This window comes from Quercus robur, chromosome 1, assembly GCF_932294415.1.
Source record: "Quercus robur chromosome 1, dhQueRobu3.1, whole genome shotgun sequence".
Taxonomy (NCBI): Eukaryota; Viridiplantae; Streptophyta; class Magnoliopsida; order Fagales; family Fagaceae; genus Quercus; species Quercus robur.
In genome coordinates, this window is record NC_065534.1 from 25503237 (window position 1) to 25515698 (window position 12462).

General features: G+C 32.8%; 1 protein-coding gene across 1 annotated transcript; it reads right to left on the reverse strand.

Moving 5' to 3' along the window:
• Nucleotides 1-8871: 8871 nt before the first annotated feature.
• Nucleotides 8872-10624, reverse strand: LOC126727224 (transcription repressor OFP4-like). The gene has a single exon (XM_050432800.1). The coding sequence runs from the start codon at nt 10247-10249 to the stop codon at nt 9122-9124; it is 1128 nt and encodes a 375-aa protein (XP_050288757.1). The 5' UTR covers nt 10250-10624; the 3' UTR covers nt 8872-9121.
• Between the last annotated feature and the right edge of the window lie 1838 nt (nt 10625-12462).

Below are 12462 nucleotides of genomic sequence, written 5' to 3' on the forward strand. Positions count from 1 at the left end.
TCTGTATGTTTATAAACACTGCATTAATTTCTAATCATGGGCTGCAAGCTGGAGATTAATCGGTAACAATGAATTAAAGAAGTGCAATGCAGCAATCTCTGGTAATTGAGATACTAAACAGTGAACAGTGGATATTTGTGTGCCATTTTTATTATGATCCATTGTTTGTTATAAAGTTTTACAGTGGATCTTATTACCAGAATTATGATGTTCAATCTTTTCTTGTAAAGAAAAATTTGCTGAGGCCGGTTCAAAGTCTCTAACAAGTTGGTCTGACACCTAGGGTACGTTTGGTACACTGAATGAGAATTACAACAGGAATTGTAATTTTTATTACTAGGAATAAAATGTGTTGTAATGTAATAACTAAACCTATTCATTAGTTTGGTTGTGAGTTATAACATTAGAATAAAAATTAACATTTATTTTAGGAAATTTCTTACTCATACAATTATATTTCCTTAAAAATTGTTATTTTTAAATTTAAGAGAGATATGTGTTATTTTTTATGATTTTTTATTTTTATAATTGTTAGATGTATATGGAAAGTTTGTTTACTTGGAAATATATTAAGTTTTGAAATTATTGCACTTACTAAGGAATAGCTAATACAACCTTTTAACCTTTTAAAAAGGAATAGTTATTCCTCATTTTGAAGAATAGCTATTCATAAGGAATGATTATTCCTTGTAATAAAAATATAACCAAACTAAAGAATAGCTAAACCATAGGCTTGAGGGGAAATTCTCTCCATGAAAAGATACTCATCAAATATATGCAATGATTCATGCCTAAGGTTCCCAAATTATAGAACATAATGGATAATAGTTGGCTAAATGGATGGATTTCTTTCCTCAATTTTGAGGTGTCCCTCCTTTGATCGTTTCGTTGGTCCTGGTATGTGAATAATTTGATGACTTTGGTGGTCCTTGAAAAAGGAGCTAATTGGATTCTTTTCCCATGTGAAGATTACTTGTTATCATCCTTTACAGAGTTTCATTACCCACACCATGTCCCCTAGCCATAACAGTTCAATCTTTCTCTTTAATTTGGAAATGTTTTCAAATGGAATTTGACAAAATTTGTTTGGCTCTATAGAAAATGATTATGTGATTAATGTTTCATCCATTTTCACTGCTCATATAGAAACCTTTCACTCAACGAAATTTAACGGCAAACTGATGAGGGGCAAGTAAACTAGATAATGGACAAGCAAACAGCAACTTTCTTGCAAATCCATTTGCTGTGTATGAACATTTTTTTTGCGTGTGTACAGAAATGTGTGCAACAAGTTTTAGCCTATTACAATTATCAAAATTCAAAAAGAGCATATATATATATATATATATGTGGACCTTTATCTTTGGGAAAACTACAAAAAATTTTATGACATACCACCTTAATTAAACTTTTTGTCACCCAATATAGTAGACCACTATACCCTAGAATAAATTAAATTCATAAGGTGTAGATTTGAAGATACAAATATTTTGTTTCACCCACTCATTATACAATCCTCTGGTGGACCATGTCACTTGTCTACCATTCCACAAAAAAACTCTTATTTGTTTAAAATTGCTGAGTTAGTATTTAGTTTTTACTTAAAATTTTTTTTTAACTCAGCAATTTTAAACAGGTGAGAGTATTTTAGTGGAATGGTAGACCATGTCACTTGTCCACCATGAAGACCTTATAATTTCTCCCCCCAAAGGGGCAAGATTTTTATCCAAATGGTGGGTTGAAGGAAATTTCCTACCCAAATGTGTTTTATTGTATGCTCTACCTCTACCAACTTCAATATATTATGTGTCTGATTTCTTTTTTCCCATTTATAACTTCCATTACTTTATAAGGAAAGAAAAGTGTGACAAGATGCGGTTGATATGAAACATAAAATGAAACATTTAGGGTGGGATAAACAAATTTTATTTGAGATTTGGAATCCACCATGAAACGAAATGAAACAAAACATTGAAATTTTTGTTGGTAGTGGATGGATGTGATGATTTTCGTTTTGCAATGTGGCCATTGTTTTAATGGTTTTAGAAAACTTAGCTAGTTTTCAAGTAAAAATTCTACTAAACTATATACTAAAATACTCAAAAACAAGGAAATAAAAACATATATTAATTTCCAAAAGTTACAAAATAATAAATAAATTCTTCCAATAATCATGTGCTTACAGCATTTTGATCTTGATTAATTCATTTTGTTTAAGAGGGTTAACTAATTGCAGTCATATTCACGATGATTATAGCTAATAGGCCAAGAAAATTATGCATTCATATTCACATTGGAAGTCTAAATGGAGAATTATTTGGACAAAACTGACAAACTTGTAACATTATTTATCATTTTCATCATCTTCATCACCAGCTCTTCAATTTTCTTATCTTTTAGCTCTAATTTTTCTTTGAATGTAGTTATTTGCACACCTCCTATGTATAATTCTTGTGCACTCCTCTCATCTATAAAATTGATTTTGAATTAGGATAACATTAACATGTGAGAATTAAATGCAACATTAACAATGCAAATAAGAAAGGATAAGATTTACACATAATGTGTACCAATAATACTATCTAAAGTAGCCAAGAACTATTCTAAAATAATAATAATAATAATAATACTAGGAGTAATAGCTAAGAACTTTGTAGCTTAACTAGTAATTCCTAGTATTTCTAACAGAGATATTTAGAGTTTAAATCCCTCTGCCCCAAATACAATCTAAAGTAAATTGAATGATAACTTTGTTTGAGAACTAAACCTACTTACTTTTCATTGCTCATGCTTAATGCTACATGCTCATCAAACGTCTTCATCTACTAGAAATTAGTATATCTTGGATACTATAGGCTTTTTTTTTTTAGAGATAATTACAATATACTGTTAACTCACAACTCGAACCCTTTCCTCCTAGTCACCCAAGCACTATGTGTATGGGGAGATGCCAATTCAACTACAAGACCTTTAACTGGATACAATAGACTAGTTGTTAAGAATTACAATAATTCTCATCTTATTAGGAAGGAAAGAATGGGTGGTCCTCTATTACCAAAAGTTGGAATGAGAAGAATCTACGCCTACTATGATAGTACGATTTACTCTACATTTAAAGGAGCATCGGTGGTCCTTTACTATACAATGGCTTCTTTTCTTTTATTTATTTATTTATTTTTTTTTTTTGAGAGTACTATACAATGGCTTCAATAGAGCAGAACTTCCTTTATTAGATTTTTATTTTTTTTATATCGCTTCCTTTATTTGATTGGAAATATATTATCCTAGGTTTACAACGGGATATATGGTAATTTTCAAAATAAAAAACAACGGGATATATGGTCTGACCCTATGCTGAATATATATATGGAATGTGGATTTGGCTTTTCATTTTGTAGGGCCTTTAAATAGTAAATCTTCAACTTTAGAGTAAATTGGAAATCTAGAAACTGCATTAATAATCAGGCTAAACTACCATTTTTTATTTTTCATTATCAAATTGAAATCCACTTGATTATAAAATTTAAGAACGAAAAAAAAAAAAGAAAAAAAAAAGAGATTAACTTCTTTTCTGTTTTTTATTTTTCGTTTTTGTTTTTGTATTTCAAAATTCTTTGAATTCAAGTAGAGCTGCCAACTCATTGGGTTTGGTCAGATTAATTTCAAATCGGACCTATTTCTCTTTTTAGAGGGAAGAAATCGAACCTAAAAAGGGAACCTAAACTAAAAATGCAAATCGGCTTAATGCATTATCATGTCGGACGCGGAATGGCAACTTGGCATGCAAATTCGCTTGTGCCCTTCTTAACAAATTGAGCCGCTGCTATTGACTATTATTTATTAGCAGTAGCCTGGGGCGGAGCTACTTAGCATGGCCCCCCCAAAATTTTTAAATTTTCCCTTGGAGTATATAAAAAAAAGATATAGACCCCTCCAAGAATTAAATGCGGCCCCCCCAAATTACTTTCAACAACCAATCCAATACAACTTCAAATAAAACAAAAATATTTGTCCACATTCAGCCCAGTCGACCAACCCAAAACCCTTAATCATACAAAATTCTTCTCCTTTAAACTAAAGGCACTTCCAGCCCAGCCCAGCCCAACCCCAAATCTGAAATCCCTAATCCTAATCAAACAAAAATCACCTCACGCTTCTGCCTAAATTCTTAGTCTTCATGCAATCATGCCTTTGCGCTCTACTTGATGGCCTCAATTCATGCTGCCTGAATTCCCAGTCCTCACGTCATGCGGTCACGCCTCTCCGGTTTGCCGTGACGCTGTAGCTTCACTAGCCGTTGACCTCACCTAGCCTTCATCACTCAACCTCAAATCCTAAAACCCTCACCTCAATTCCTCAAGGTATCTCATTTAGTCATTCTCATCTCAATTCTCTCTTTTTTCTCTAGAACTGAAATAAATACTAAATTGCATAATAGAAATATCAAGTATGTGTATGTGATATCTTTTGCCAGTAAAGCAATTTATATTTATTTGACTTTTCTTTTTGTGTTTATTGTTATTTGATTCTTTATTCTTGACCCACTAACTCTATGTAAATCACATTAACTACGTTTGGAACTCACTCAACTAGACTTTTCCCTTTTTTATTATTATTATTATTTGCTCAAATGTATATAGCTCGAAGTTCGAACCATACCTCTTCCCTCCACTGTTTGTCTTTGTGTTTTACTTTATGTTACATTAATCAAAACATACCTTATATTTATTTGACTTTCCTTACAAAATAACCGAAATTTAAAAAAAAAAAAAAAAAATCATACATTTAACTTACCATAATTGGTGGAATATAAGATATGGAACACATGATTTATATTCTTAAACAACCCCCTTCCCCTCCCCCCAATTATCTGCCTATCGTTTTATTTTATTTTAATAATAATTCAATAGTTATAAGTATAACAATGAAAATAAAAATGGGGTTGGATTTGAGAGAAAGTTAATTACTGAGTTGAAAATCTCTTGAGGAAATAGCCAAACATGTAAGCTTAATTTAGACTTTTTTTTTTTTTTTTTTTGTTAATGATAAATTGTTACCATAGGTGGGGAGGGAGATTTGAATCTTAGCGCTATTCATAGAGTAGATCACATAATGCCACTTAATTATATATTGTTACCATAGGTGGGGAGGGAGATTTGAATCTTAGTGCTATTCATAGAGTAGATCACATAATACCACTTAATTATATATAAGGCTCTTCACTAATTTAGACCTTAATTGATATAGAGGTCAAAAATATTAAAAAATATTAAAAAATATTTTTTGGATGATTATAATCCTAATAGTCTTGCATTCAAATCTGTTCTCTACATGAAGGAACATGTTTTTTGTTTTGTTTTATTTTGTTTTGTTTTGTAGAGTAAATGATAACAAAAGAATAAGTGCCAAATCCAAGTGAAGGAATCTGTGCTAAGAGCATTGTAGCTAAATTACTTGGCATCTCTTGTTATCTCCATTGGGGTTTAATTTCCCCATTCCCGACTATAACTATTGAATTACCCCCCCCCCCAAAAAAAATAGTGAAGGAATATGTTATCACTTATCCGCACATAACATTAATGGTAAAATATTTGATAAAAGTTCTTTCAACGTGTATTTTTTCTTGGTTTGGATTAATCAAATCCTGTGATTTCAATGAGAATATTGTCTTTGTAACTTTGTTCATTATTTCTAGAAGCATGAGCAGTCTTCGAACCATGAGCACCAATCATAAGATTAATTATTTGGAGTAATCAAAGGATTGAAAGCAACTAATTATATTGATGTGAAAATCAAAATCAAATTATATATGTGATAAATTTATAATTGACCTATTTTTCAAATTTTGTATTTCATATTATAAATATGGGTTAACATGGCGGGCCATATCGATCATTGGACCTACTATATATTAATCGTCTAAATGTTCAAAATCAATCTCACCCTAATATCCGATGGTTGGTTGAATTTTGGACAAGTGATTGATTTCAACATGTATATCCCAAAATGGGAAGAAACTGATCCACGAACTCAGAGCCAGAAGAAAATAATTGTCAAACACACGTCAATCACAAAAATCAACACCTAATTACAGTATAATACTTCAAAAAAAATTATAGTATAATACAAATGGAGGAGGAAAAACAAGGAGAAGGAGTTGTGGACGGAGTGTTAGAGCCTCTTGGTGTTGTAAAAATACTGAGAACAAGCAAAGTTGAGCGATTGTGCATGTCGAAAGGGACCACAATTGCAAATAGCCTCAATGCAAAATACTTATCTCAAATTAAAAAAAAAAAAAATACTTATCTCAAATTAAAAAAAAAAAAAAAAAAAAGGTGTAAAACTATATGGGTTTAAACTTCGGTTGGCTTGACCCACTTGGATACACGAGTTATTTGAAATATAAGACTTGTGACCTATTAGTTCGAACTGAGTTGACTGAGTGGTTGAGTTTTTCTGAATCTATGGTCACCCCTAGTATTAAGCATCGATTGAGTGAAAAGTTTGTAGGCCTTTAAATTTTAATGTTGTGAATGTAGATCTTATTAACTGAACCACTTTAATCCCTTCCTTTCTATATTCCATAATATTTCAAATTTTGACATGGTATCATAGTAGATCAATTGGACCTTACTTGACTCTCATTACTCCCATAATTTTCCCTTTGTTTGGTAATATTTAATACAATCACATTAACAATCAACTTTTTTATCCAACTCCCCTCGGTAAAAAATAAATAAATAAAAATAAAAATTATCCAACTCCTTTTTTTTCTTTTTCTTTTTTCAACCGGAAAAATTATTGCCTCTTTCTAAATATTAATAAGTTTACTAATGCAGTTATTGCGTTCAACACCTTGCTTCACAGGATTTCATCATGTGAATATCGTGGTACATGACATCTTCATACGCAATGGCGGAGGGAATGGGGGCTAGGGGTACATGGCTCACTTGGCTTTTCAAATCCCCCCCCCCCCCCCCCCCCCCCCCCCCCACAATATAACTAATAAAATTTTTTTAATTTATGTAAATTGTATATAATGGCCCTTGATATTATATCCCTTGATATTATATATATATATATAGAGAAGGAGAGAAATGATATGTCCACAATATTTTTATAACATTTTCACAATAAATCATAAGTGGAAGGTTATTATGGGGTAAAAAAGTAATATTAGCGTTAGGTTCAAATTTGAACCAATAACAACTAACCACCTGTGATTTGTTGTGAAAATATTGTGGATGTAGCATCTCTCTCTCTCTCTATACCCTCTCTCTCTATATATATATATAGAGAGAGAGATATTAATATAAATTTTTACACACACACAAACACCCCTTTAAAGTATCAATGTCTCATTTCATCTTCTAATATTCATTTTTTGTTTTTGTAACATGTAACTCATTAATTTCATTATATAAATGCATGATTTTTTTTTCTTTTTTACACTATCATTAGAAGAAAGTGTGATATCATTTTCGGTTTTACAAAATTGAAAAAGTTACTAACTTTTTTGACAACCTTTTCAATTCTCCATAAAATATTTCCAAAAAATGGATGATTAATGTATGCTACATTAACCGGACCCTATGATTTTTATGGTTAAAAATTTGGGACATGTTCTATTTTATCATTCATAAACATAAGAAAAATTTTCATTTAGTATTGTTAATTTATATTAAAGACATTTTTTTTTTTGGAGAAACAAATATACACACAAGAGAGAGGGAAAGGGGTTCTAACACAAAGGCACACCACCCCTTTCCCTCTCTCTTGTGTATGTGTATGTTTGTTTCTCAAAAAAAAAAAAAAAAAAAGCGTCCTTAAAATTGCGTTGTGTTTTTTATTTTATTTTATTTTATTTATAATTTATTTATATATATTTAAAATATCAATATATTTAGCTTGGCCCCCTTTTAAAACAATTTCTTGCTCCACCATTGTTCAGACGAGCATTTCTTGTGTGTGTTTCATTGAGGGGGAGTTGCCTTTTTAATGATGTTACTTTTATGTGTGTTTCAAAGTACCTAAATTGATTCATACTTTGTTTTATCTTTGTTCACTAATTTTCTTGCACTAAAAAGAAGAAGAAAAATCCAAGAATCTTGTAATTTAGTGGTACCACATGGTCTTTTTTAATAGAAGAACCAGAGTCCAAAAAAGTACAAAATATAGTTTCAAGTTTTGGTTTCATTTTTTGCATGTTACATATTTTATCAAAGATTTAATGCAAAACTTGAGAAAGAGTATTTGGGAAGTATGATTCACTTTCTAAACCATGAACATTAAATCAAATAATTGATTGCTTTGAGTAAATTAAGAGATTTGAGCAATCAATTGTATTTATATGAAATTCAAAAACGTAATATACGCTGAATAAATTGATAATTGTCCAAATTATGTAAATCCCACTGTAAACATGGGTTGCCATGTGATGTCAATCAAGTGAACGGAAAATGTAACTTTTTAACTTGCCAAAAAATCTCCTAACTTAACAACAGTGTTGCGTGCTTTCATGGAAGATATTCAGGATTCAAAACTTCTCATCTTTTCTTTATTTTCCATAACATTTCAAATTTAGATAATATGTACTTCTCTCATATGGAATGGTACAATTGTGTTTAAAAGAACCCCATTTCATGAATGGATCGTCCAAAATTTGGAATTTAGAAAATGCTCATTGAAGATATATTGTTTTTCTCATAATTTCGGAATGTTATCCCCCGAACACTATACGCCTATTTTATGCTCTACAAGTAAACAACTACAGACTTAAAGAGGTAACATTCAATTATGATTGAATCCAATGGATGGAAATCTAGGAAAAATACTGAACAAATAGAACTTTTTTATGGCTACTAGCTAGAGTTGATTATAAGCTGGGGATTATTGATAAATTCAAAGAAGCCAAAAAGACACTGAGAAATCAATGGTTATTCTTTAATAGCAAATTGTAATTGATCACCCTACCGCGTAGTTAAACTGCAAAGATTGAAAATCTAGCTTATCTATGGATATTTAACTTGGGAGCAGAGGAATGCAAAGAAGAGAGACCGAGAAAGGGTGCTCGAAAGTAGTGACACCGACAAGATTATATGCATATCATGATCCCATATCCTTACAATCGGAGGTCAGCCATATCAAACCAGATTTGCTCAAACGCCTTGACAATGAGATCATGGTACTCATTCGAATTCAGTGAAAGGTAACAAGCAAGTAGTTCTTCCAAATCCTTCGATGCCCGGATGTTGTTTTCCACAATCATCTCCACCATTGAATCCCTGAAGTCCCTCTCTGGATCAAAGGAGGACTTAACAACAGCAAAACTCCCTGGAAGGTTTTTATTCTTTGAGGACAAGCTTCTTCTGGCAAAGGACTGAATCTTCCTGCTCGCAAGTCTTGGAGAATTGGCTCTGAGTCTTATACCTGTAGAATTAGAAGAGGACCTTCGAAGAAGAGGTCTGGCTTTATGCTCCTTCTGAGTCTTAATGCTTTCCTCCTTGACAATTTTGACAGAAGACTTAGATGATGAACTTCTGAACTTAGTGGCTTCAGTGGTGTTATCATCAGATTTCACTGGCTTTGTCAAAATTGGAGGAAGGTCTAGCTCCAAAATTGTATCGATTCTATCTAGCTTTTTCGCTTCCCTAGTAAAGGATTCATTATTCATGTCGATGATAATATCAGCAGTTGAAGAACTGAGTCTACAATCACAAGGGCTCGACCATGAAGCTAACTCACATGAAGCAGGAGCTGCAAAGTTTTCAGACTCTGAATCGGATGGAAGAACAGATTCATGGCTGTCAGAGTCAGTGAATGTATCATTGGGAGAGACACAATAAGTTGGTGACTCTATTGGATTCGGCTTATTGCAAGTAAAGTCAGTGGCCTGATAGCTACAACTTTTGGCTGAGACAGAGGAGGTGACAAGTCTAGGAGACGGTTTGTAAATAGATTTTCTGTCGGTTCTTCTCTTGGATGATATTCTAGGTGGATTATGGAAATGAGTTTCTGATGCTTTTAAGCAATTTTTGGTCGAATTGTAGGATTTGTCGGACCTAGTGGAGTAGTAGGAGTGTCTCGGCTGAGAAAGGTAGGATCTTGGTGATGTTGTGGTGGTTGTTGAGGGTGGTTTTTTCTTAATGGGGTCACGGGAGTTATGCTTCCTGGTTTTGCTCATGTCTTTGAGCTTATAAAACCAGGCATTTGGCATAATATCCGACAATCTAAACCTGTGATTACCCATCAAAGATAGCACTCCTCTCTTTCTCTGTCACTGGGACAGCCAGCCTTCTCTCAGAGCTGCTTTGCGTTCTGTCTTTGATACCTTGAGTATTTGAGTATTATAGGAGGGGAAGTGAAGATAACAAGTGAAAAAAAAAAGAGGAGATACTACAAGGTTTGGTTATAGGTAAGAAAAAAAAAGGGGGTCCACAGAAAAGTTTGGAATGAAAGCGAAGGGGCAGGAATTTCAATTACCCAACTTTCTTTCATCATTACCACAAGCACAATTGCACAAACATAGTTTATTTTTTTGTTTCACTCCATTACAAATTTGGCTTTTGGCCAATGCATGGTGATCTTGTGAATTTGATCTGAAGTCAGGAACTAGGGGAGCAAGGGAATTCCAGAAAAGGATGGAAGCCATTAGTTAATAAACCGTGTTTGAGCATCATTTGCACAGTCGGTGCTTTTTATGCATGATTTTGATCACTAATAGGTTGCTGCCATTCATGCATTCACAATAGCTTATCTGGATTCTCATTTTTTTGTTTCTCTAAAGTGATATTAGGATTAATGATGATTCTCAACGTCAAAAGAAAAGGCAATGATGACTTTAGTAACAGCCAAGACCCATTTGTCTACCTAGTGCTCTATTTTTGCCATAAATTTCTGCTTCATTAGTAATAATATTCCATTGCCTTTTCTCGACTGCTTAATGTCAAGGAGCCCCCACATGTGACCTGCATGGCGCTGGAAATTAGATGATTTACTGGTCCCAGCCAAATTCTTTTTGATGAGCAGAGCTGAGGTAATAACTGCATACACACAAAACTTTTAACAAAATATTTTAAGCTCTTGAGGTGACAAATTGTTAATGGTAGATGATAAAGTAATGTCAAGAGCGAGTCCATATGAGAATCAATAAAAAACAATCAATTCAACTATTGTTAAAACTGTTGTGAAAGTTGTTGTGCCTATAGCATTATTCGGACTAAAAATAATTACCAATCAATGCAAACCATGTTGAAGCATTAGTGTGTCTAAAATTCTTGTTAGACACACGGTTGATTGGCTGTAAAAACAAATGTATACTCATACATGACTAGGATACGAGAAGCTTGAACTAGAAGTTAAGTCTCTTTTCTTTTGGGGTATGCCTACCACTCTGCCTGCCATAATTTTTAAGAGCCACGCCAGAAGGCTACGTACCTTCCCAGAATTAACACTTTATGTGTTGTGCAATATCACACCTAAGATTTAAACCAATATCAAAAAAGAAAAAGAAAAAGAAAAAGAAAAAAAGTTAACAAGCATTACAATGAAAACAAGAATCACACGTGGTTAGGTAATATAGAAAATGGCAAAGCTATTAAAAAAAAAGGATACACTAAAAGACTCTCTCTCTCTCAATAACCGACCCTAAAGAAGTCTCTTTCTTATGCTGCTCTTTAGTCTCACGACACAAGTTTAGATCAAGCCTAGTACTTGAACTCTCATGCATGAAAGACCAAGAAAATTATGTACTACAAAGAACTAAAGCTTGCTTAAAGTCAGTTAGGTGAACAATCCATAGTGCAACCTTAGCCAAATATGGCAAGAGGTCCTAAGTCGGTTAAAGCTTTGCCTAAACCAAAAAGGACATAGTTTCTAAGTGAAGCTCATCAGAACAAGTTTGGCTAACAGAAGGAAACAATGCACCGCTAATTAATTCATTCCACTTTAACAAATCTCCACTTTGAATTAAATTGGATCAAGTTATGGGAGTGGATTTCCTCCTATGCCTTCACCCAAGTCCCTAAAGACTATTTCATACTGCAGAATCTGATTAAGTTCAAGTAATACTTGGACCTTATTATTAGGAATTAGCGTTGTCAACATGTTAGAGGCATTCTCATCAGTATAGATTTTTGAAAGAGATATATCTCTCTCAAAAAATTATTCTTTAATCTTGTCATACTACACATCACTATGTTTAATTCTTTCATTTATACTTTCTTTTTTATCAAGTGAATTATGTTGTGACTATCACAATTCAACGTCATGCTATCTTGTTTGAAGCCAAGCTCATTAACTGGTCCTTGAAGCCATGCTGCTTCTTTTATTGCCTCTATTATTGTTATATGTTATATGTTCAATAGATTGAAAGTTGGCAACTCATGACAAAAATGTTGAGTCTAAGTATTTGTATTTTGCATTCAAGACGAAAACCCAAGATCAGCTCGAGGAAAGAGCAAT

Coding starts and splice junctions, on each gene's coding strand:
- LOC126727224 (XM_050432800.1), bottom strand. CDS start 10,249: ATGGGTAATCACAGGTTTAGATTGTCGGATATTATGCCAAATGCCTGG.